This window comes from Microtus oregoni, unplaced genomic scaffold (genome assembly GCF_018167655.1).
Source record: "Microtus oregoni isolate MIOR12 unplaced genomic scaffold, Mior012 000036F_ref0000092, whole genome shotgun sequence".
NCBI classification, from domain to species: domain Eukaryota; kingdom Metazoa; phylum Chordata; class Mammalia; order Rodentia; family Cricetidae; genus Microtus; species Microtus oregoni.
This window is the reverse complement of record NW_024543095.1, coordinates 15,164,076-15,184,189: the sequence shown is the minus strand read 5'-3', so window position 1 is coordinate 15,184,189 and position 20,114 is coordinate 15,164,076. Positions and strand designations below refer to the sequence as shown.

Genomic DNA, 20,114 nt, shown 5'->3' with positions numbered 1-20,114 from the left:
CAGGCTGGCATCCTGGTCCTTTGCACTTCCTCCTCTGCCCTAAACTCTTATGCAGCTCCAGTTCACACACTTCACTATCCATGGCCATGTCTGCTTCCCCCCTCCCCCCCAATCTGGACTCCTCCAGAGCAAACGTCCAGAGGCACCAACTAGCATGAATGCATACATGTAGTACTGCATATTATATGTTAACAGTGAATCAAAGAATTACCATCACCCATTTCAGGTGGGTGACCCCAAAAGCAATGCTAAAATATGCAAATCGGTGGATAATATACACAAAAACAAACAAGCTATTGTTTAGTGGTGCATGTGGCAAAATCACAAAGCAAAACTAAGCGCATTAATATAAAATTGAGAAAAAATTTAAAAGCTTAAACATTCCCCCCGATGAACCTCTTCTTCATTATTCTCCCCTCAACAAGATAGCATCTTGTCTGATTTCTAATCTTGTCCCGTGCCCCAGCTCCTACTGCCGTGATAGGTCTCCAGTTTTTACTCATTTTTTTAAGATATTTATTTTTTATGCATCCAATATTCTGTGTGTATGCCTGCAGGCCAGAAGAGGGCACCAGACCCCATTACAGATGGTTGGGAGCCACCATGTGGTTGCTGGGAATTGTACTCAGGACCTTTGGAAGAGCAGGCAATGCTCTTAACCACTGAACCATCTCTCCAGCCCCCTTTTTACTCATTTTTAAGGACTGGACTGAGTGACAGTTTGTGAGCTGTGTAAAAGATACACTCTAAGGCAGCTTTCAAGGCTCGGATGGTGGAGTTCAAGTCGTTGCTTGTGGCTTCAGTTCACTGCAGGGCTCAACGGTTGTCGCGGGTAGTTTTTGCCCTGTCTCTGGGCACAGTGAGTGTAGAAAGTCTGGACTGAGACAGGAATGTGGTATTGACACCTAGGGGTGTGGAGGCTGCAGCCAGAAGAAGATAAGGCGTGTGTAGCGAACAGCGGCCCGGATCACAGGAACACTGATCCAAAACTCTTGATGTCGCGGTCTATCCGAACCTACTCGCTAACGAACGCCCTCTCTGATGACATCACAGACCTTCCGCACTTCTAATTGGCGGAGCGGCATCCGGCTACTCTCGCGGTATTTCCTTGCCAGGTCCCGGTTTGTTTCCCGGCGCCGGGACCTCCGGTTGTGGATCGCGAACCACGTTAAGAGCTACCGGGACGCCGTAGACTAGACGGGCTTCCGGAACTCCTCCAGAGGCGGCGACTCTTTGCAGACGTCCCAGGGCACGAGGTTTGGCTCGCGAGTGTGCTGCCTGCCAGGCGCGCGGGCGCATGGGACCGACTCAACATAGCGCGGCCGGGCCAGCCTGCAGGGCTTCCTGAGGGTGCCAGCCTGTGGGCGCTGGTCGCTTAGGTCTCCATGGAGACAGGCCTTTAACCACTTTTTCGCCTGTCATTCTTCGGACTCCACGTGGGAATCTGAAAGATGTAGATGGGAGGGAAGCAGCAAATGGTACCTACGAGCAGAAAGTCACCAGGCTGCACAGGGGTATTTCCCGCACTGGGGATGCCCAGTTCACCAGAACACACGTTTATCCATAGAACACGCGGAATCACCTACTCTTATTTTCTGTGCAGTCCTCAGGATTCCGGGATCAAATACTGCTGCAGACTTGTCATTTACCCAAAATATCTCCAATTTCCTTCCGCAGTACCTTCTCACTTTGTACCCTGGCTGCTCGTTTAGGAAACTTCTTTCTAAATTTAAATACGAACTTCAAATTCTTCCCTTGTTGTCTGCTAGTAGTGTTCATTCTTAACCTTTTGGTGGACTGCTCACTTTACTGTGTTGACTTTTTGTCCAAATGTACTATGAATTCTTTAGTATCAGGATCAGCCTGACATATAAGCCGTAGCGTGAACGTTTAGGTCATAGGTGGCCCACCTTTTCGCCATTAAAGGTATTTGCCCCTCCCAGAATGTCTCTAGCAGATGTTCATTCCTTGGTTTTGTCCAACAAATGTTTATAAATGTTTACATGCCTGAATGGTGAAAGAATTGAGAATTAAAACACTGGACTCACCGTTAAAACTGCCACTTTCTTGGAGTTTGCTAATAGGGAAAACAGACAATACACAGATGTGCAAGTACATGTAGTTTCAGGTAGTAATAGGTGCTGTAAAAAATGATGGAAGGGTTGTGTATCAGTGATGATATTGTAGGTCAAGTGACAGAAAGCTTCTCAGGTGGTATTCAATCACACACTTGGATAATAAGTATGTCTTGCCGTATACGTGGGACAGCATTAGTGGACAGATCTGGAAAGCTCATGGGTGATAGATAACAAGAGCATCAGGAGTTGCGAGTGCTCTTAAGGTGGCAGAGCAGATTGCTTTGAAATGAAAAACAGGAAGCTGGGTTTTCAGGCTTTGAATACCAACACCCAAATTTGGATATTAATAATTAAATTGTATTTAGTGCCATTGGAAACCCTTGAGGTTATAAGTAAGTGCGTGTTTAGACTTTGTTAGTGTTTTTAAAAGATTACTTTGATGGTTGACAAGAATGAATTCTTCAGAGGTGGTGGGGGTGGGGAGGCAGTTAGTAAGCTGAATCAGGCCTATAGGTGAAATTCTATTGAGTCAGTTTCTGCCTGGGAGAGAATCTGAGGGTAGCCCATTCTTCATTGGACCACAGATGTCTTCTTTGACTTAAGCTGGAATTTGAAGCTTTTGTCAACCTTCTGATCCTTCAGTGGGACAAAAGAAATTTCTCCTTCAAAGCAGCAGCTATTTTAGCACTGCATAGTGAGATTCCTTTTCAAACAACAGCAGTAAAAACACTAAACAAACAAACAAGCACACAGGTTTTTTGTTTTTTGGTTTTTTTTTTTTTTTTTTTTTTTTTTTTTTGTAAACCAGATATCCTCAGCTCAATGGCTGTCAGCCTGGGGCAGTTGTGCCCTCTGATAGTGGCACTGTAGGAGACATCTGTTGGTTGTCGTAACTTGTTGGAAGTAAGATGCTCCTGGCATCTAATGGGATAGAGCCTGGGAAGCTAAGCATCCTATAGTGCACAGGACAACATCCTCAGCAGTCATGTGGCCTAAATGTCAGTGTTGCAGGAGAAACCCTCCACTGGACTAACATCTTAAACTCTTCTTTCTTTCAGAGACTACTGTTTGTCCTGTCTAAAATGGGTGTGAAGAAGAAAAGAGAAATGCAGGTTGCTGCATTGACTGTCTGTCATCAGGACCTGGAAATTTTGAGATGTAGGTGATTTTTAAGTTTCATTAGTTTAGTGAGCAGGGTATTTAAATCTCTGGGTCCCTCTAGAATATAATGCTGAAATTCTTTCTGTTTAATTTTTTCATTTTTTTGCATTCAATTTTGGATAAAAAATAATTTTGTTAAATATTATTTGTGCTTAGACTGAGTTCTGCTTGCTATTTTGGTTTCTGTACTTTTAAAAAGAATTTATGTATGTATGTGCACCAGGCATGTGCATGCCTGAAGCCCACAGAGATCATAAGAGGGCATCAAATCCCCAGGAACTGTGGTTAGAGAGGGTAGTAAACTGCCGTGTGGATGCTGGGAACTGAACCTGGGTTCTCTGCAAGCACAGCCAGTGCTCTTAATGGCAGGCCTCTGTGTCTATTTTTACTTTATTATTTATTAATCTCTGTGTGTACGCGCACATGCACCAGTGTGCACGTTCTCACTTGCTCTTTACTTTTTTTTTTTTTGCCAATTTGAGCTAGAGTCACCTGGGAAGAGAGAAGTTCCATCAGAAAATATCTCCATCAGGTTAGCCTGTAGGCAAATCGGTGTGTGTGTGTGTGAATTTCCTGATTAATGATTCCCAGCCCATTGTAGGCAATATCACCCTTGGACAGGTGGTCTTGGGTTGTATAATAAAAGCCAGCTGAGTAATCTGCATGGAACAACCAGTGAACAGCGTTGCCTCCATGGTCTGTGTTTAGGTTCCTACCTCCAGGTCTCAGCCTTGAGCTCCTGTCCCGACTTCTGCTAGTGATAGACTGTGACCTGGGAGTTGAAAGATAAAATAAACTCTTTCCTCCCCAGGTTGCTTTTGGCCATGGTATTTGTCACAGCAGTAGAAAGCGAACTAAGACAGCATGTGTATATGTGGACATACACATGCCCTGACACAGGTGTAGGGGTCAGAGGACAACTCTGAAGAGTTGGCTCTTCTCCCTCCACTGCATGGGTTCTGGGGACTCAAACTTAGGGTCAGACTTGGTGGTAAGCCACTCACTGCTAACACACTCCCTGGCCCTGGTTTATGTCCTTAGCAGTTTTGTAGCATGTATATAGAGAAGGAATAATTAATCCATATGTAGCTACATTATTGAAAGTTTTGTTCCTGTTCCTTAGCTTTTGCTGATGCAGAAGGGAAAAATCTAGCCTCTTTGTTGTTACATTGTGTACAGCTCACTGATGGAGTGTCCCAAATCCATTCTGTTAAACAGGTAAAGTGGAGTTTTTGTTCATGATGTGTCTTAAATATTATGCTATTATGGATTTTAAAAATTAACTGACAGTTTTTGGCTTTAGTTATTTAATGCCAATTTATCACCAAATGATAGTTTTTTCCTTTTTCTGTTCATTGTGTAATGTGTGAGCAGCAATAGAAATAGTAAATAAGCTTCCACCATCGTTGTGATTATAAGTAGATAGGAGATAATTGTGTGCAGTTTGTTAAAATTTTTATTTCTTTGGTTTTCCTGAGACAGGGTTTCACTGTGTAGCCCTGGCTGTCCTGGAACTCACTCTGTAGATCAGACTGGCCTCAAACTCTCAGAAGTCTGCCTGCCTCTGTTCCCAAGTGCTGGAATTAAAAGTGTGTGCCACCACTACCTGGCAATTTTTTTAAAAAAATTACTATTAATTTTGAATCTTTAATTTCGGCAGACACATTTGAAAGTTAATTTAAAATATAGATTGTTCTTATTTGTATTTCAGCATTTAGATTTTTCACACATACACACTTTGAAATCAGTTAAATATATTACTCACTGTATTGCCCTGGGGCATGGGGGGGGGCAGCCCGTATATGGCGGCTCTGTTGAACTTGTCCATATTGGGTTTCATGGTCTAAGTTGATGAGGACTACTGACCAGTAGAATCAGTCTGAGAATGTAGCTCCATTGGTAGAGTGCTTGCCCCGATTTGCTCCTCAGCACCGCATAAATCAGACATGGTGGCACATGCCTGTAGTCTCAACTCTCAAGAGGTAGATGTGGGAGTATCAGAAGTTCAAAGTCACTCTCCTTTTTCCTTTCAAAGAAAAGGAAAATGACTTAAAAGAATATTTGTAATCATCTTAGTTTGATGTATTTGATATTAGAATTGCTTTGATTTTTTTTTTTTTTTTAATTATAGATTGTACCTTTTCTGGAGAAGGTAGATAAAAATGGTGTGTGTGATCCTGCTATTCAAAGTTGTTTGGATATTTTAGCAGGCATTTATTTCTCCTTGACTCTGAAGAATCCCTTGAAGAAAGTTTTGATAAGGTAAGGAAAAGAAAAGAGTATAAGTTGAGTGCTACAAGAAATAGCCAGGAACTGGAGATAATACTTCAGTAGTAGTGCTTACCTACCTAGCCAGGTGAAACCTGGCTTCCATCCTCAGCACTTAAAGAAAGAAAGAGAAAAAAAAAGCAAAGTGAACACTGTTTTGGTAAAATTAAACTAAAGTATATTACTACAAATTTCTTTTCTTTTTTTCTTTTTTTTAAAGATTTATTTATTATGTATATAGTGTTCTGTCTGTATGTATGCATGCGGGCCGGAAGAGGGCACCAGATCTTATTACAGATGGTTGCAAACCACCATGTGGTTGCTGGGAATTGAACTCAGGACCTCTGAAACCACAGTCAGCTCTTAACCTCTGAGCCATCTCTCCAGCCCCCTACTAGTTTCATTTATACTCTCTATGTATCTGTCTGAGGTTTTTAGAAAGCAAAAAGCCTTAGGTTATAGGATTAAAAAAAAAAAAAACAAGCTGCACATTTATTCTTTGGGCCCCAGCTCACTGGTTTCTGGGTCAGTTCTTTTACATGGATGCTTAAATCTATCATCTTGCTTTTTTCCCCTGTCCCCATCTTTCTAACAGATAGTACAGGATTATATGCTTCATATAAAGTTAAGTAATACAGAAGTCTAAAAAATTAAGTGAAGCTTGAATTCCGCCATTTCTGCCTTGTTTCATTAGGAAAGGGTTGTCACTTTAATTTTGGATTTTGGTTTTTGAAACCTTTTCTTTGGGTTTAACATGTATACTATGTTTTGGTTTTAATATTTTTATGCAAATGGGATTATACTCTACACAATGCTCTGTAGTTAATTTGTTTATTAAAGAATATCTTGGAGGGTTGGTGAGATGGCTCTGTGGGCCAGGGTAATTCTCATCAAGTCTGATAGCCTGAGTTTTATCTTTGCCTCTACGTGGTAGAAAGAGAACCAACTCTTACAAGTTTGATGTCCATATGTGTGCTGGGGTACCCATGTGTAAGCAAACAAACAAGCAAATAGAACATCTTAGGGAAATTTCTATATCAAAATAGCCCTTTTAAAATGTGTTCATTTATTTTTGTTTTGTGAGTGTTTTGTTTGCATTTATGACTGTGTATGTACTCCATATCACGATACATATTATTTAGTTTATTTAATCTCCTTGCCACTTATGAATATCCGATGTTGTAGGTTTCATTATTTCAGCGATGCTGCAGTGATATTTTTTGTAATACATAGAATGTGTGTAATTGCAAGAATTACTAGAGTGGGATTTCTAGACCAAAAGGCCTATTTTGTAGATGTTGTTGACTGTGTTTCTCCTAAGCTGTCTGTTTACGCTTCTCCAGCTGTGAGTGACACTACTTATTTCATTGTGTCTCTCCAGCACTGGATCATACCAGTTTTTACATTTTTAAAATGTAAAGATGAGAAATTCTATTTTATTATCATTTGTTTATCCCAGACTGTTAATGTTGACCTTTCCTTGTTGCTGGGTTTTGACCCCATGAGGCTCCTGTATGTTAAGCAGATACCCTCCCATTGAACCACATTGCCAACTCATTGTTGAACATTTTTGCAATGTGTGGAGTTTGATTACCTTTTAAATTATTATATATCTTTTTATTGTCTTATAATCTTTTCTTGATTTATAAGTGCTTTATATAGATTATGTGCCAAATATATTCCTTTATTTTTCACTTTCTGAATGATATATTGTCTTTGTAAAAATCAAAAGACCTTGATCTTACTAATTCTTTTCCTTATATAGATTTCTAAACTTTTTGCCATGCCTATTTATGTTTTCCCTAATTCAAGATTGTTTATTTATCTGTCTTACTTTTTTTGTTCAGTTTTTAAATCCATCTACAATCAAGTTTTGAGTATTGGGTGAGATAGGGATCTAGTTTCACCTAGGATCTCTGTTATCCCCAGATTGTTGGCTCATGCATTTCCCTTCATATTTAGAATACTCCTTATCATTATGTATTTTTATATAAACTAGGTTTGATCATTTTACACTTGTGTGTATTTGTTATACCAATATCACTCTTCTTTTACTATTTTAATAATATGATTCAAATACAGAATAAGTTACCTTTCTACTAAATTTTCTTTTTCAGAATATTACAGTTTTTAGATTATTTCTTCTAGAAAGTAGTGAACTTTTCAAATTAAAAAAATGTATGTTTTGATTGATTATAGTATGTGATATTTGAGATTGACCTACAAGATTTGAGGTGATAATTATTTGGTATTTGAAGGAAATGTGTTTCAGATGGAGGAAATAAGTGAAAAGATTTTGTAAAGCTCTCAGAACAAAGAAAAGTCATATAGTCAGAGCTAAGTGATCAAGGATTGAGATGAAGTCAGAGGGCTAATGGTGAGGGAGAGAGGCAGGTTTTGAAAAGCCTTGTAGTTTAGTGTGAGCTATGCTTATTAGTGCCGCTGTTTGTGGAACTTGTTAGAGGATCACAGGTCAGTTCTTTACGTCTCTGCATTCTGCATTTGGCAAACTCAGGTCATGTACTGAACATGTACAAACTTGTTTTCCTTATTATCGTCCCTTAAACGACAGAGAAACAACTGTTAATATAGCATCCACATTGCATTGCACATTGCAAAAAATTTAGAGGTGGTTTAAAGTATGTGGGAGAATATGCTCTGTATGTTATACAGGAGGTTGACTATCCCCCAGTTTTTGTACCTGGTTGGTTCTGAAACCATTCTCATAATAATTGGTGACTACATGGTACTTTAGTACTATTGTGTAAGCTGAGACTGAATATTCATTTCCTGGTCACTCAGACCCGAATAATCACACAGAAACTATATTAATTACAAGACTGTTTGGCCAATAGCTCAGATGTATTTCTAGCTAGCTCTTATAACTTAATTTAACCCATTTCTATTACTCTACATATCGCCTTGAGTCTGTGGCTTACCGGTAAGGTTCTGGCATCTTACTCCTTAAGCAGCTTACATGGCGTCTCCTTCACTCCATCTACTCTTTCTCTATATCTCTGTTCGAATTTCTCACCTGGCTTTACTCTGCTAAGCCAATAGCTGAAACAGCTTTATTCATCAACCAATAAAAGCAATACATATACAGAAGGACTTCCCACATCACTATTGCTCTGGCTACTCTGTTGAGAGAAGTCTGGGGGATCAGAAACAGCAAAATGGAACCAGGGAGACAGATGAGAAATGGTAGATAGGGAATTTTGGTGATGGCAGTATAAGGTTATAATTTCAGTGCTGTATTTTGAAGGTATGGTTCAGTGTTTAACATTTGTATATTTTCTTCTCCCTCCATACTTAAGCCAGTGATACAAGCTTTTCATTCTTCGCTTCTTTTTTACAGCTCACTGAATGGCCTACCTAAGTTTTTTCTGACTGAGGCTATACACAGTTTTACTTCTCACCTTCAAGAAGAATTAAATACTGCTGACTTATATTCTTATAGAAAAGTAATTGACAATATATCTTCCTGCATGGAGAACTTTAACTTGGGTAAGCCAGTACTTTTCCTGGCTAATGTCTGTCATTACATCACTTTTTTTTTTTATTGAAAAAAAAAATTTCTGCCTCCTCCCAGCCTCCCATTTCCCTCCCCCTTCTCCCGCCCCTCTCCCCCTCCCCCCACTCCTCTCCCCCTCCCTCTCCATTCCGAAGAGCAGTCAGGGTTCCCTGCCCTGTGGAAAGTCCAAGGTCCTCCCCCCTCCATCCAGGTCTAGGAAGGCGAGCATCCAAACTGGCTAGGCTCCCACAAAGCCAGAACATGAAGTAGTCAGGACCACGAGAGATGTACCCACCCACTGAGACAGTGGGGCTGATCTATTGGGAGCTCACCAAGGCCAGCTGGACTGTGACTGAAAAAGCAAGGGATAAAACCGGACTCTCTGAACATGGCGGACAATGAGGGCTGATGAGAAGCCAAGGACAATGGCATGGGGTTTTGTTCCTACATCACTTTTTAAAATGTTCATTTTGACAAAAAATCCTTAGCATTGTTATTTTCCTACCTGCAGGTAGAGCAAGTGTTGTCAATCTACTTGAAAATGGTAAGTCTTGATATTTTCTTTTGCTCTGAGGGGTGACAGTTTCTGGAGTGGTTTTTTTTTTTTTTTTTTTTTTTTTTTTTTGGTTTTTCGAGACGGTTTCTCTGTGGCTTTGGAGCCTGTCCTGGAACTAGCTCTGTAGACCAGGCTGGTCTCGAACTCACAGAGATCCGCCTGCCTCTGCCTCCCAAGTGCTGGGATTAAAGGCGTTTGGAGTGGTTTTGAAGCTGACTACTTCCCATTTCTTGGGAGAATTGGAGTATCTCACATAACTAAAGTACACCATGCTACTTTGAAGTTTCTGCTTCTCAATGACATCATTTCTGGTAGACGTTTGAAAATGTTCCTGTACTGAAGCTGGAACCCAGTTTGGACTTCTGGTTTGTCATTATATTCTTTTTTTTTTTTTCAGTGCTTCATTTTCTGCACAAGAGTTTAATTGAAATCCTGGAAGAAAACAGGCAAGTGCTGTATGTCTGCGTGCTTGTGCATATGTGTGTGCACTTTGGGGCTTTTCTCGTACAGAGGACACTTTCTTAATGGTCTCAGAATGTGCTGTTTCCGACATTTAGCATTTAGCAAGATTATTTAAATTTTTTTTAGAATTGATGTGTGTAATTTTTAATTGATTTTTTTGAGACAGGGACTTACTTCATAAACCAGGCTAACCTCAAACTTGTAATCTTCCTGCTGTAGCCTCTCAGGTGCTGAGATTACATGTATGTATCACCATGCTTAAATAATAATTTTTAAAAGATCATTATTATGAGAACTATTGAGAAAGAGAAAAGTCGTTTCCTCTACCTTTGAGTGTTTGATATTTTCATGGGTGAAATTTTTTTCTTATTATCTTTCTGAAGATATTACTAATAGTTACCTTTGTTTTTTTTTTTTTTTTTTTTTTTTTAAGTTTTCTTCGATTTACATAGTATCTGGCTTTTCTCAGTTTCTTTTTTCCTCCTGTTTGCTGTGTTTGTTGACTGTATTTTTGGCAATAAACCTTCCTCAGAAGTCTAGTGATGCTGGCTGGTGAAACATTCAGGAAAAGGCTTTTAAACATTATGTGAACCTGTGCACTTTGGTGGGGTTGGCTGCAGGTTTGGTCTGTTTCTGGGGAACCCTTTAAGCCGTGCTCTTGCTCCTTGGGAAGTAGATTTACAGTAGCATCAACATCTAGACTTTGCTTTAATATTCTTACTGCTGAGTGGCTGGATAAAGCTGAGATCTTGGGTTTTGACAGCCACCGGGCACATGTTTACCTATTTCTCCTTTCTGCAATACAGCATAGCTACCTTATCTATTTGCACTGTTTTCCTGACAGATACTGGCCGGTTGTTACAGTTTGTTTCTTACCACGTAGCTCAGACTGCACTTAAACTGAAATTCTCCTGGCCACTAATCCCAGCTGACATGCCTTGCTTTACATTCTGCACAGGTGAACTAGCTGTCCGCTGTCTTAGAGGTTTGCTTTAGAATGCTTATTCTTTCTAAGACGTGTAGTCTCTTTGCCTGTTTTCTGCCCTGTATTTACTTCCACATCAAAGCCAGCACTAAAGTGCCCAGGTCTCCAGGTTACTCTCTGATTTAGTGTCCATCTTTCCTCATTCTAAGTCAGTTACTAGTAGTTATATGCTTGACAGCTTCTAAAATATTGCCATTATCACCTTGTTCCTTATGTATCTGTTTATGCCTTTTTATATTTTAAATCATGGCTGCTAGTTTAGGAAAGTTCTGGAATGGAGTAGAAGTATTAACTGTATGCCCACTTTAACCTGTGGTTCTCTCCTTCAAGAGGCGCTCCTTTGTCTCCTTTTTAGACTTCTCGGCTCATCTCACGGACCAGGGTCCATTCCTCCAATTTTATTCTTCTTACTATTTCTTTGTTGTTAGTCACTGTCTATATTATATTTAGGATTTTCACTTAGCTCTTCTTCCTTAGTAGATTCATATATTCAGTTGGTTCCCAGATACTTTGACTTGACAATTTTATAGGTGCTTCAAGTTCAGTGTATGCAAAAGAAAATTCACTGTCTTAAGAAGATACAAACCCTGGTCACTTCCATTCTACTTTCTGTCTTTGAGTTTGCTCATCTTTGATACTTCATATGAATGGAATCATGTAATATATGCATATTCTTTATATATATTTGTACATGCATGTAGATTCATTGTTTATATATATTTGTGGTGACAGAAATACAGTTTCATTCTACAGCCCAGATAGGCAATGAGTTCTTGATTTTCCTGCTTTAGTCTCCTGAGTGCTGAGATTACAGGCATATATCATCATGTCCAGCCTGATGATATATTATCCTTTTATATCACACTTACTTCATTTGGAATGTTTTTAGGATCTGTCATGTAGTAATGTGTATCAGAATTTTATTTTTTTTATAGTCAAATATTCCACTGTGTATATAGGGCACATGTTTTCTATTTGTTGACCTTTTTTTTTTTTTTTTTTTTTGGCTCTTTCTACCCTTTGGCTGCTCTATAATGCTGCTGTAAGTATTGGTATACACAAGAGCCTGTTTTAGTTTCTGTTTTCTTTTCTTCCTCCCCCCTCATTTGTTTGTTTTTTTAAATAAGGTCTTGCTCTGTGGCCTCAGTTGGCTAGAATCTCAGCTGTAGCTTAGACTGGTCTCAGAGTTGTATTGTGGCAGCTCTTCTGCTTCAGCCTCCCATGTACCTCACACACTTGCCTCTGCTTTTATTTATTGGAGATATATACCTAAGAGTGGGCTAGCTGGGCCCTATGCTAATTTTGTTTGTTTTGAGGAAGTTACAGTTTTCCCTGGTTTGAGTTTTAATAGGATTTTCTGTTTTCCCCTTTTGAAAATAGAGAAGAATGAGGCTGAAGGCTGGGAGAGCAGGTGAAAGCTATTGTAACCCAAAAGAGGCATGAGGATGGATGGCTCAGGTCAGATAGTGGCTGTGGACATGGTTTGGGTCCAGATACATTTTGGAAACAGAACCAAGATTTCCTTGCAGATGGGATAGAGAAGACAGGAGGCCAGCATGATTACCATGGCTTTAGAAATAGAGATCCCAGGAGGTAGCACAGCTTTGGAGTCAGAGAAAATCTAGGACAGCATGTTAATTCACCTATCTTGAGATACCTATTAGATAACCAAATGAAGATTGTGAGTAGGAAGTTAGAAATACAAGTTTGTAATGGAAGAGATCTGGGCAATAGTTAACGTATAGAATATAATTTAAAGTATCAAGGGAGAGAATTAGATGAGAATAGAGAACTAAGTGGGACTGAATCTTGGGGAGCTTTGACATAGAGTAGGATGGGCAGGGAATGTCTCAATGTCAGAGGATCTATTTAGTGTACCTGAGGCTTTGGGTTGGACCTTCACACCAGAGAGAAGGGGCGGGGCATGAGAGGGAAGAGTGAACTAGTTAGATGGGTAAATAGATTAGGGTGAAGAGAACAATCTAGTCATGTCTGAGGAGAAAATCTACGACAGCATGTTGAAGGCAGGTGGAAAAGTATGCTTATATTGAGTGTTTGTGCCTGTAAGTTGTCTCATTTTTTTTTTAATTTCTTATCTTTGCCCTAAAATAGGGAGTAAGGTTAATCTTGCTGAGAAAGAGGGGCCTATTGCTGTAAGAGTATTTAGGAGTTTACAATTAGTGTCTATGTAACTGGAATGCTTATCCCAAATTGATTTTGGCCCTTGGTTGCAGGAATGTGCTAGTTTTGGAGAGGATAGAAGTGGTGACATTTGTATTTGAGTTTTCTTTTGAAATCCTTTTTTTTTCTTCTTTGTAGAAAATTTTCTGGAAATCATATTGTTCAAACACAGTTAATGAATGACTTGTTGGTGGGTATTAGAGTTTCAATGACATTAGTACAGAAAGTACAAGGTCTCCAGAGTGATCTTGGGAATGATTCTGGCTCTCCCATCTGGCAAACTATGTGTGGCTTGCTGAGCGTTTTCACCAAGTTTTTAAATGATGGTAAGTGTGACAGTGTACAAAATGATGGGCGTAACTGCATGCCAGAAGCTTTTCCTATATTTGTAATTGAGATGTGGGACTTTAACCTATGGGGAAATGACCTGAACTACATGATTTTAATGGTTTTGTTTGTTTGCTTGCTTTTTTTTTTTGTTTTTTTTCGAGACAGGGTTTCTCTGTGGTTTTGGAGCCTGTCCTGGAACTAGCTCTTGTAGACCAGGCTGGCCTCGAACTCACAGAGATCTGCCTGCCTCTGCCTCCCGAGTGCTGGGATTAAAGGCGTGCGCCACCACCGCCCGGCTGCTTTTTGTTTTTCACACGTATGAGTTCAGCAAAGGAGGTTGAACTTTTCCCAGTTTGCATGTGTTTATATATGTGAGCATGTTTATTGTGAACAAAGGAGAAATACCAATACTCTCATTGTTGGAAAGCCACAGATGTTAAGTTATCCTGAACCTTGCTAGCTCAGTTGGCAGAGCCTGAGACTCTTAATCCCTGGGTTGTGTGTTCCAGCCCCACATTGGTCGTCAGAATGTAGCATAATTCAGGTCCATGAGAGCCTATAATAAAGGCTAACAGATGTTTATTGGGGAACACTCACAATAAGAAAGCCGCTGCATCCCTCTGCTCTGTGGACGCTGGGAGCTGCAAACCCAACTTTTATCACCAGCCATGCGAAAGGGAAAAAAGGATGAGCATGTTTGATGTCTGAGCTCTAGTATCCAAAAGGCTATTTGAATGAATTCCCACAACACCACCACAGACTTTAAGTTATAGAAGAAAATTCTTCAGAAGTAGTTACCAAATTTAAGAAAGGCTTAGAAAGATAAGTTGAATTCTTAGTGGTATTATATTCAAATAATGACAATAGTTGTTGTTTATAAACCTAATTCCTCCCTATATCTCTTCTGTCCATGAGAACTATACCACTAAGAAGCTAAACAGAAGAAAATAAATTTCTCCTCATGAGAGTATTTCAATTATTAAATTTAAATGCAGTAACATGGTAGACTGTTGAGTCATCTCTCCAGGCTCAGACAAAAGTTTAATGAGACATTACTTTCTGAAAAGTTGATGGCACTCCATCAGCGCCATTCGTAGATAATTCCAAGCTTGTTGTGTTAGTAAAGTGTTTAGCTGCGAGTAACAAAAATTGATCCCGAAGTTTAGAGGCAGATGACCCAGAATTACTGCCAGCAATGTCAGAGCCAGCTCTGCGTTTCTGCTGGGGCATTTTTATCATGTTGCTGCCTACCCGTGGTCCTGCTGTCTCCTGTTTGGCATCTGTCTGCTGTAGCTGCAGGCATCAAGTGTTTGTTCAAGGCAAGAACGGCCTTGCATCTCTTTCTTTATCTGTCCATCTGTCTCTCTCCCTCTCTTTCTTTTTTATGTCTGAGTGTTCTGCATGTGTCCCTGAATGGCAGAAGAGGGCACCTGATACTATTATAGACGGTTGTGAGCCACCATGTGGTTGCTGGAAATTGAACTCAGGACCTCTAAAAGAGCAGCCAGTGCTCTTAACCACTGAGCCATCTTCCTATCCCCAGGGTCTTGCATCATAATCAGAAAACTAATAGATCCAAAGGACTTCTTCCTATAGCTCATTGGCCTGCACCCCTGCAGTGGCTGTCTTTAGTTTCAAGGAGTATTGTGGAAGCAAGAATCCTGCTTTTTGCTAAGCATATGGCTACCCAAGGTCAGTTTTGTTCCCAGAGAGGAAGGAAAGAGTGGATATTTAATAGTTAAGGTGTTTGTCATACTTCTTAGTCTGAGCTGAGTAATTCACATTCCTGGAGACTAATGTATGTGCAAACGAAGAGAGGGTAGCGAATTAAAATTGTCTGATCACTGAGTACTGTGTCAGAAGGGTTTCTGGTTGACATTGATGTAGATTTTTTCATACAGACCTTCAGAGCGCTTTTAGGAAAATTGTCCATGGAGTGGGAATTCAGGCATCAGTGTTGGGGAGGGCAGGGGCCACTGTTACCGGGTGTTCTAGTAGCTTGGATGTCGAGGATGAGCGTAAGAAGTTGGACAAGAGAGGAAGGAAGCTCATTCACTAAATATGTGCTGGGCTTAACTTCTTTTTCTTCATTCTCATTTAAACTTTATGACAACTTGTCTGGTAGGGGTTATTTTTTTCTTTGAGACGAAAGCTGAGTTCCCGGGAAGTTAAGTAACCTGTCTGGATCTAGTTACCTGGGAAATGGTTGAGTGGAACTCTGGGACTGTCTGACCCAGAGCACTCGCTCTTTCTGCTACACCAGACTGCCCATGCTTTGCTACATGATGGTTGCTTCTTCCTCCCATAGACGACCTGCTGCAGACTATTCAGAGCACATCGGGATTAGCTGTTATTCTTTTTGTGAAGACCATGCTCCATCCATCTGAAAAGCTTCCTGAGTTGGTGAGCGCTTCTCCTTTTTAGAAATTCCCTTCAATGAGAATTAGACAGACATCAGTTTGTTTTAGTTTAAATATTTTATTTGTTACTATTTTACAGTTATTTGTTTGTGATGTGTGTCTAGGCACACGTGTCACAGTGAATGTGTAGCGGTCAGTTGACAACTTATGGTAGGTGATTGGATCCTGGGGATCAAACTGAGGTTCTTAGACTTGACATGTTTCTCTTACTAAGCCATTTCACTATCCCTCAGTTTTTAAAATGTATTGGCTAAATTTTTAAAAGTTTATGTGGCATAGTTGGAATTTTTCCAATGGCTCTTTTCTCTTATAATGATAATTCTAAATATGCAAATGAAGTGGTGGCAGGATGATGACAGAGTAATAACAGCTATCTGTAAATCAGTTTTGCAGAGATAATTACTATTAGCGTTTTGTTGACTTCCTCGTTTCTTGTAGGGCCGACTTTTTGGTTCTGTGTGTCTGTGGTAAGAGATATTTATAACATCACAGTTATGCAGTGACTAGTGTTTAAATACATGGCAATAATTTTCCGATAGTCTTTTTTTATTAAGAATAGACTTTATAATGTACTTAATCATACTTTATCATGTAATATAAGAGGCATGTTTGGGTCAATTTTTAGTGAATTTGGTCCCTAAGGAAAGTGTAATTTGGTAATGTAGACCATAGTCTTTGTATTGTCTGCTAGCATTCTTCCCTCCTCTCAGTATATTATCTAGAAACTCAGTTTATCTAATTAAACATCTCTGTATTCTGAGATCACACAAAATAATTATTATTGTATACAACTGATTTTTTTTCAGAACTCCCCTAAAAGCATCCTTTTGTTCACCTTTATGCTCCACCAGTACTTTCATCTCAGCAGACAGATTTATGTGCTTAGGTTTAATTTTTTCTTTCTTTTAAAGTTAGTGTAATAATTTTAATGTTTGTGGCTGTTTCATCATTACTTTTCCTAGAATATTTTGGCAAAGAGATTTGTAGGTTGGCATTTGAGAGACTTACATATTATTGTCTCTGTTGTTTCTAGATCAGCAGCCTGCTTCTGCAGTCGGTTGACCCTGCCAGCATCCCTGAGTGGTTCATGAACAGCTGCAGGAGCCTTTGCTGTGCTGACGTGCCGGCGTCAACTCTCTTATTCCTGTGTCAGGGAACACTTGCGATGTTGGACTGGCAGGATGGGAGCATGGGCCCACCTGGGGAGGCTTTGCTCTTGGATACTGTGCGGGTTTTGTTTACCTTGAGTTCACAGTGAGTTTTTCTTTTGTTATCTCATATTTTGTTTGTTTATAAGACATTTGAAGGATACAACTAACCCAACAAACTCAGTTCAGTTAAATGTGGAAGGATGAATTCTAAATTAAAATTGATGAGTGAGAATAGAATAGACATGAGAGATAATGAGAAGGTAATGAGAATGACAGTCATAGGAATTATTCCTATAGGCTATCCTAATGAACATTTCTAATGCTTGCCTTTTTGTTTGTTGTTTTGAGTTATTCTTATGTTACTTTGAACTTACTTTGTGGCCAAGGCTGGTTTTGAACCCCTGATCTTTCTGCTTCTCCTTCCATAGCAAGTATATGCTACTACACCCAACTTATGCTAGCATTAAAATAAGATTTTATGTTTATTTAATAATGTGCATATGTGTGATGGATATTTGCATGTGTGTGAAGTACCATGGAGGCTGGAGGAGGGCAGTGGATTCCTTGGTACTAGAGTTAGAGGTGGTTGGGATCTGCCTGACATTGGTGTTTGGAACTGAACTTTGGACCTCTGAAACAACAGTATGTGCTTTTAACTACTGAGCTATCTTTCCAGTTTTTAAAAACTTAAAAATTTGCATTTAGAGATGGTACAACACATGACCCTATTTTCAGTTCCTGGAGCTGTACCAAGCCAAACCACAGAAAAATCCTATAACAATGCCTGAGTGTATAATGCTTTAGGATTCATGAGTTTCATGAATTCTAGGTAACCATTACTTTTTATACATAGATAGTATAAAAACTTAATTTGTTGGATGAGTAAAGTGAAGTTTAGACACTAAATGCTCTCTTAGGAGCATGTTATAGTAAGGTAGTCACAGAGCTGAGTTCCTTTGTTGTTTTGCCATTGTGGCTGAAATGATCAAGTACTTAATATGTCAAAACAGAGTCTGGTGAGATGGCTTAGCTGTTAAAAGTGCTTGCCACCAAGCCTGATGGTCTGACTTTGATTCATTGATCATACATGGTAGAAGGAGAAGACTGACTTCCGAAAGTTTTCCTACGATCTTAGCATACCTGCATACAAACGCACACTAAATAAATAAATAATAAAAATTTTAAAGTCAGACCATGAATACAGCCTATCAGAATTGCTATTAAAGTAAGCCAAAAGCTCTAAAATAATTTTTGCAAATTGGAGGTATAATTCATGTACTATAAATTCGCAAATGTAAAGTGCACAGTCTTGTTTCTTTTAGTGTGTTTATGAACTTGTACAACCATCACCACAGTCAGCCTCAGAGTGCTTCCATCTTCCTGGATGGCCATGGTGGTGCACTCGGGAGGCAGAGACAGCAAGATGAGCTGTAGTGTAGCTCAGGTTTCTTTGTGAGACCTTGTCTCAAAATAAATTTTCATCATCCTAAAACAGCATATACCCAAGACCTCAGGCTCAGTGGGTAGGAGACTTGCTGTGCATGTGGACCTGAGTTCAGATCTCAAGCAGCTCATGTGCCTTTAACCTCAGCATTAGTGAGGACCAGTAAATCCGGGGAGCTCTCTGATCAGCTGTCTTAGCTGAAATGGCTAGGTTGTAGTTCAGTAAGAGACGCTGAAGCAAGATGGAAGAAGACACCTGGCATCTTCTGTGGCCTCTGTGCGTGCATCCTCACACTCACTTGACTCTGTACCCCTCCCCCCCACAATTTAAAATACCCATGAAACCATCATCACAGTAAAGATAGTGAATAGTTCCTTTTTTCCTAAAAGTTTTTTCATATTCATTTTTTGTTTTTTGTAAGGTGAAAAAAATTCATCTGAAAGTTTGACTTTCAGTTTGACCTTCATTTGTAATTTTGTTGTTGTAAATTTCATTGAATTTTCTGTTCATTCTTTGTTTTTAAAACTTATGATTTCTGTGTAATTTCTTATACCATTATAATAATATATGTCATGGTTTATTTTTCTCCAGGATTAAGGAGTCAACACTAGAAATGTTCCTATCTAGAATCTTGGCATCTTGGACCAATTCAGCCATACATATCCTTGGATCAAGTTCCCCAAGCCTAAAGGACTCTCTGAATGGGGGTTCCAGCATAGCTAGGAGACTTTTGGAATACGTCTATACACACTGGGAACATCCATTGGATGCTCTGAGACACCAAACCAAAATCATATTCAGAAATCTTTTGCAAATGCACCGGCTCACTACAGAAGGGGCAGATTTAGTGACCGACCCTTTCTTCCTGGAATTGACTAAGAGTCTTCTTCAGTTAGAATGGCATATTAAAGGGAAGTACGCATGTCTTGGCTGTTTGGTTGAGAGTATTGGAATTGAGCATATTTTGTCAATAGATAAAACAATTCCATCTCAGATCTTAGAGGTGATGGGAGACCAGTCGTTGGTACCTTATGCAAGTGACCTTTTGGAAACCATGTTTAAGAATCATAAGAGCCATTTGAAGTCCCAGACCGCCACCAGTACTTGGATGGATGTGTGGCATGAGACTTGGGTTTCTCCTCTCCTTTCTATACTGTGTGGAGGAAACTTGGATCAGAAGTCTTACGTGATCGATTATTACTTGCCAAGGTTACTGAATTACAGCCCTGAAAGCCTGCAGTACATGGTAAAGATTCTTCAGGCATCTATTGACACTGAAACTGGTGAGAAATATTTTGTTTTAGTAGTTCTATTTAGGAGACGTAAGTGTAGGTCCCTGTGCAGATGCTTGTTATCTCCTAGTTTAAATATCCCCCGTCTCCCATTCTATAAGTGGTCAAGAATGCTATTAATGATAGCCACTTCAGATTGAAACAGATTAGACTTTCAATACCTGAGTGGTGTTTTTGGCTGAAGTAGTTTCACTAAGCCAAAGAGGGATTCCAGTTATAAAATTTTGTTTCATATTTTTAAAAGATTGATTTTTATGTGTATGAGTTGGTGT

At 39.6% G+C, this 20,114-nt stretch overlaps 1 protein-coding gene across 1 annotated transcript in view; it reads left to right on the top strand.

The window, feature by feature from the left end:
• Positions 1 to 1,130: 1,130 nt before the first annotated feature.
• The window catches only part of Thada (THADA armadillo repeat containing), a 307,538-nt gene continuing 288,554 nt past the window's right edge, over positions 1,131 to 20,114 (top strand). The window contains exons 1-11 of the mRNA XM_041631291.1: positions 1,131 to 1,256; positions 3,137 to 3,236; positions 4,363 to 4,457; positions 5,371 to 5,501; positions 8,866 to 9,014; positions 9,533 to 9,565; positions 9,975 to 10,023; positions 13,344 to 13,531; positions 15,844 to 15,938; positions 16,989 to 17,209; positions 19,142 to 19,833. Of these exons, the coding sequence (XP_041487225.1) occupies positions 3,161 to 3,236; positions 4,363 to 4,457; positions 5,371 to 5,501; positions 8,866 to 9,014; positions 9,533 to 9,565; positions 9,975 to 10,023; positions 13,344 to 13,531; positions 15,844 to 15,938; positions 16,989 to 17,209; positions 19,142 to 19,833 (1,729 nt within the window). The 5' untranslated portion in view covers positions 1,131 to 1,256; positions 3,137 to 3,160. The remainder of the gene's footprint in view (positions 1,257 to 3,136; positions 3,237 to 4,362; positions 4,458 to 5,370; positions 5,502 to 8,865; positions 9,015 to 9,532; positions 9,566 to 9,974; positions 10,024 to 13,343; positions 13,532 to 15,843; positions 15,939 to 16,988; positions 17,210 to 19,141; positions 19,834 to 20,114) is intronic.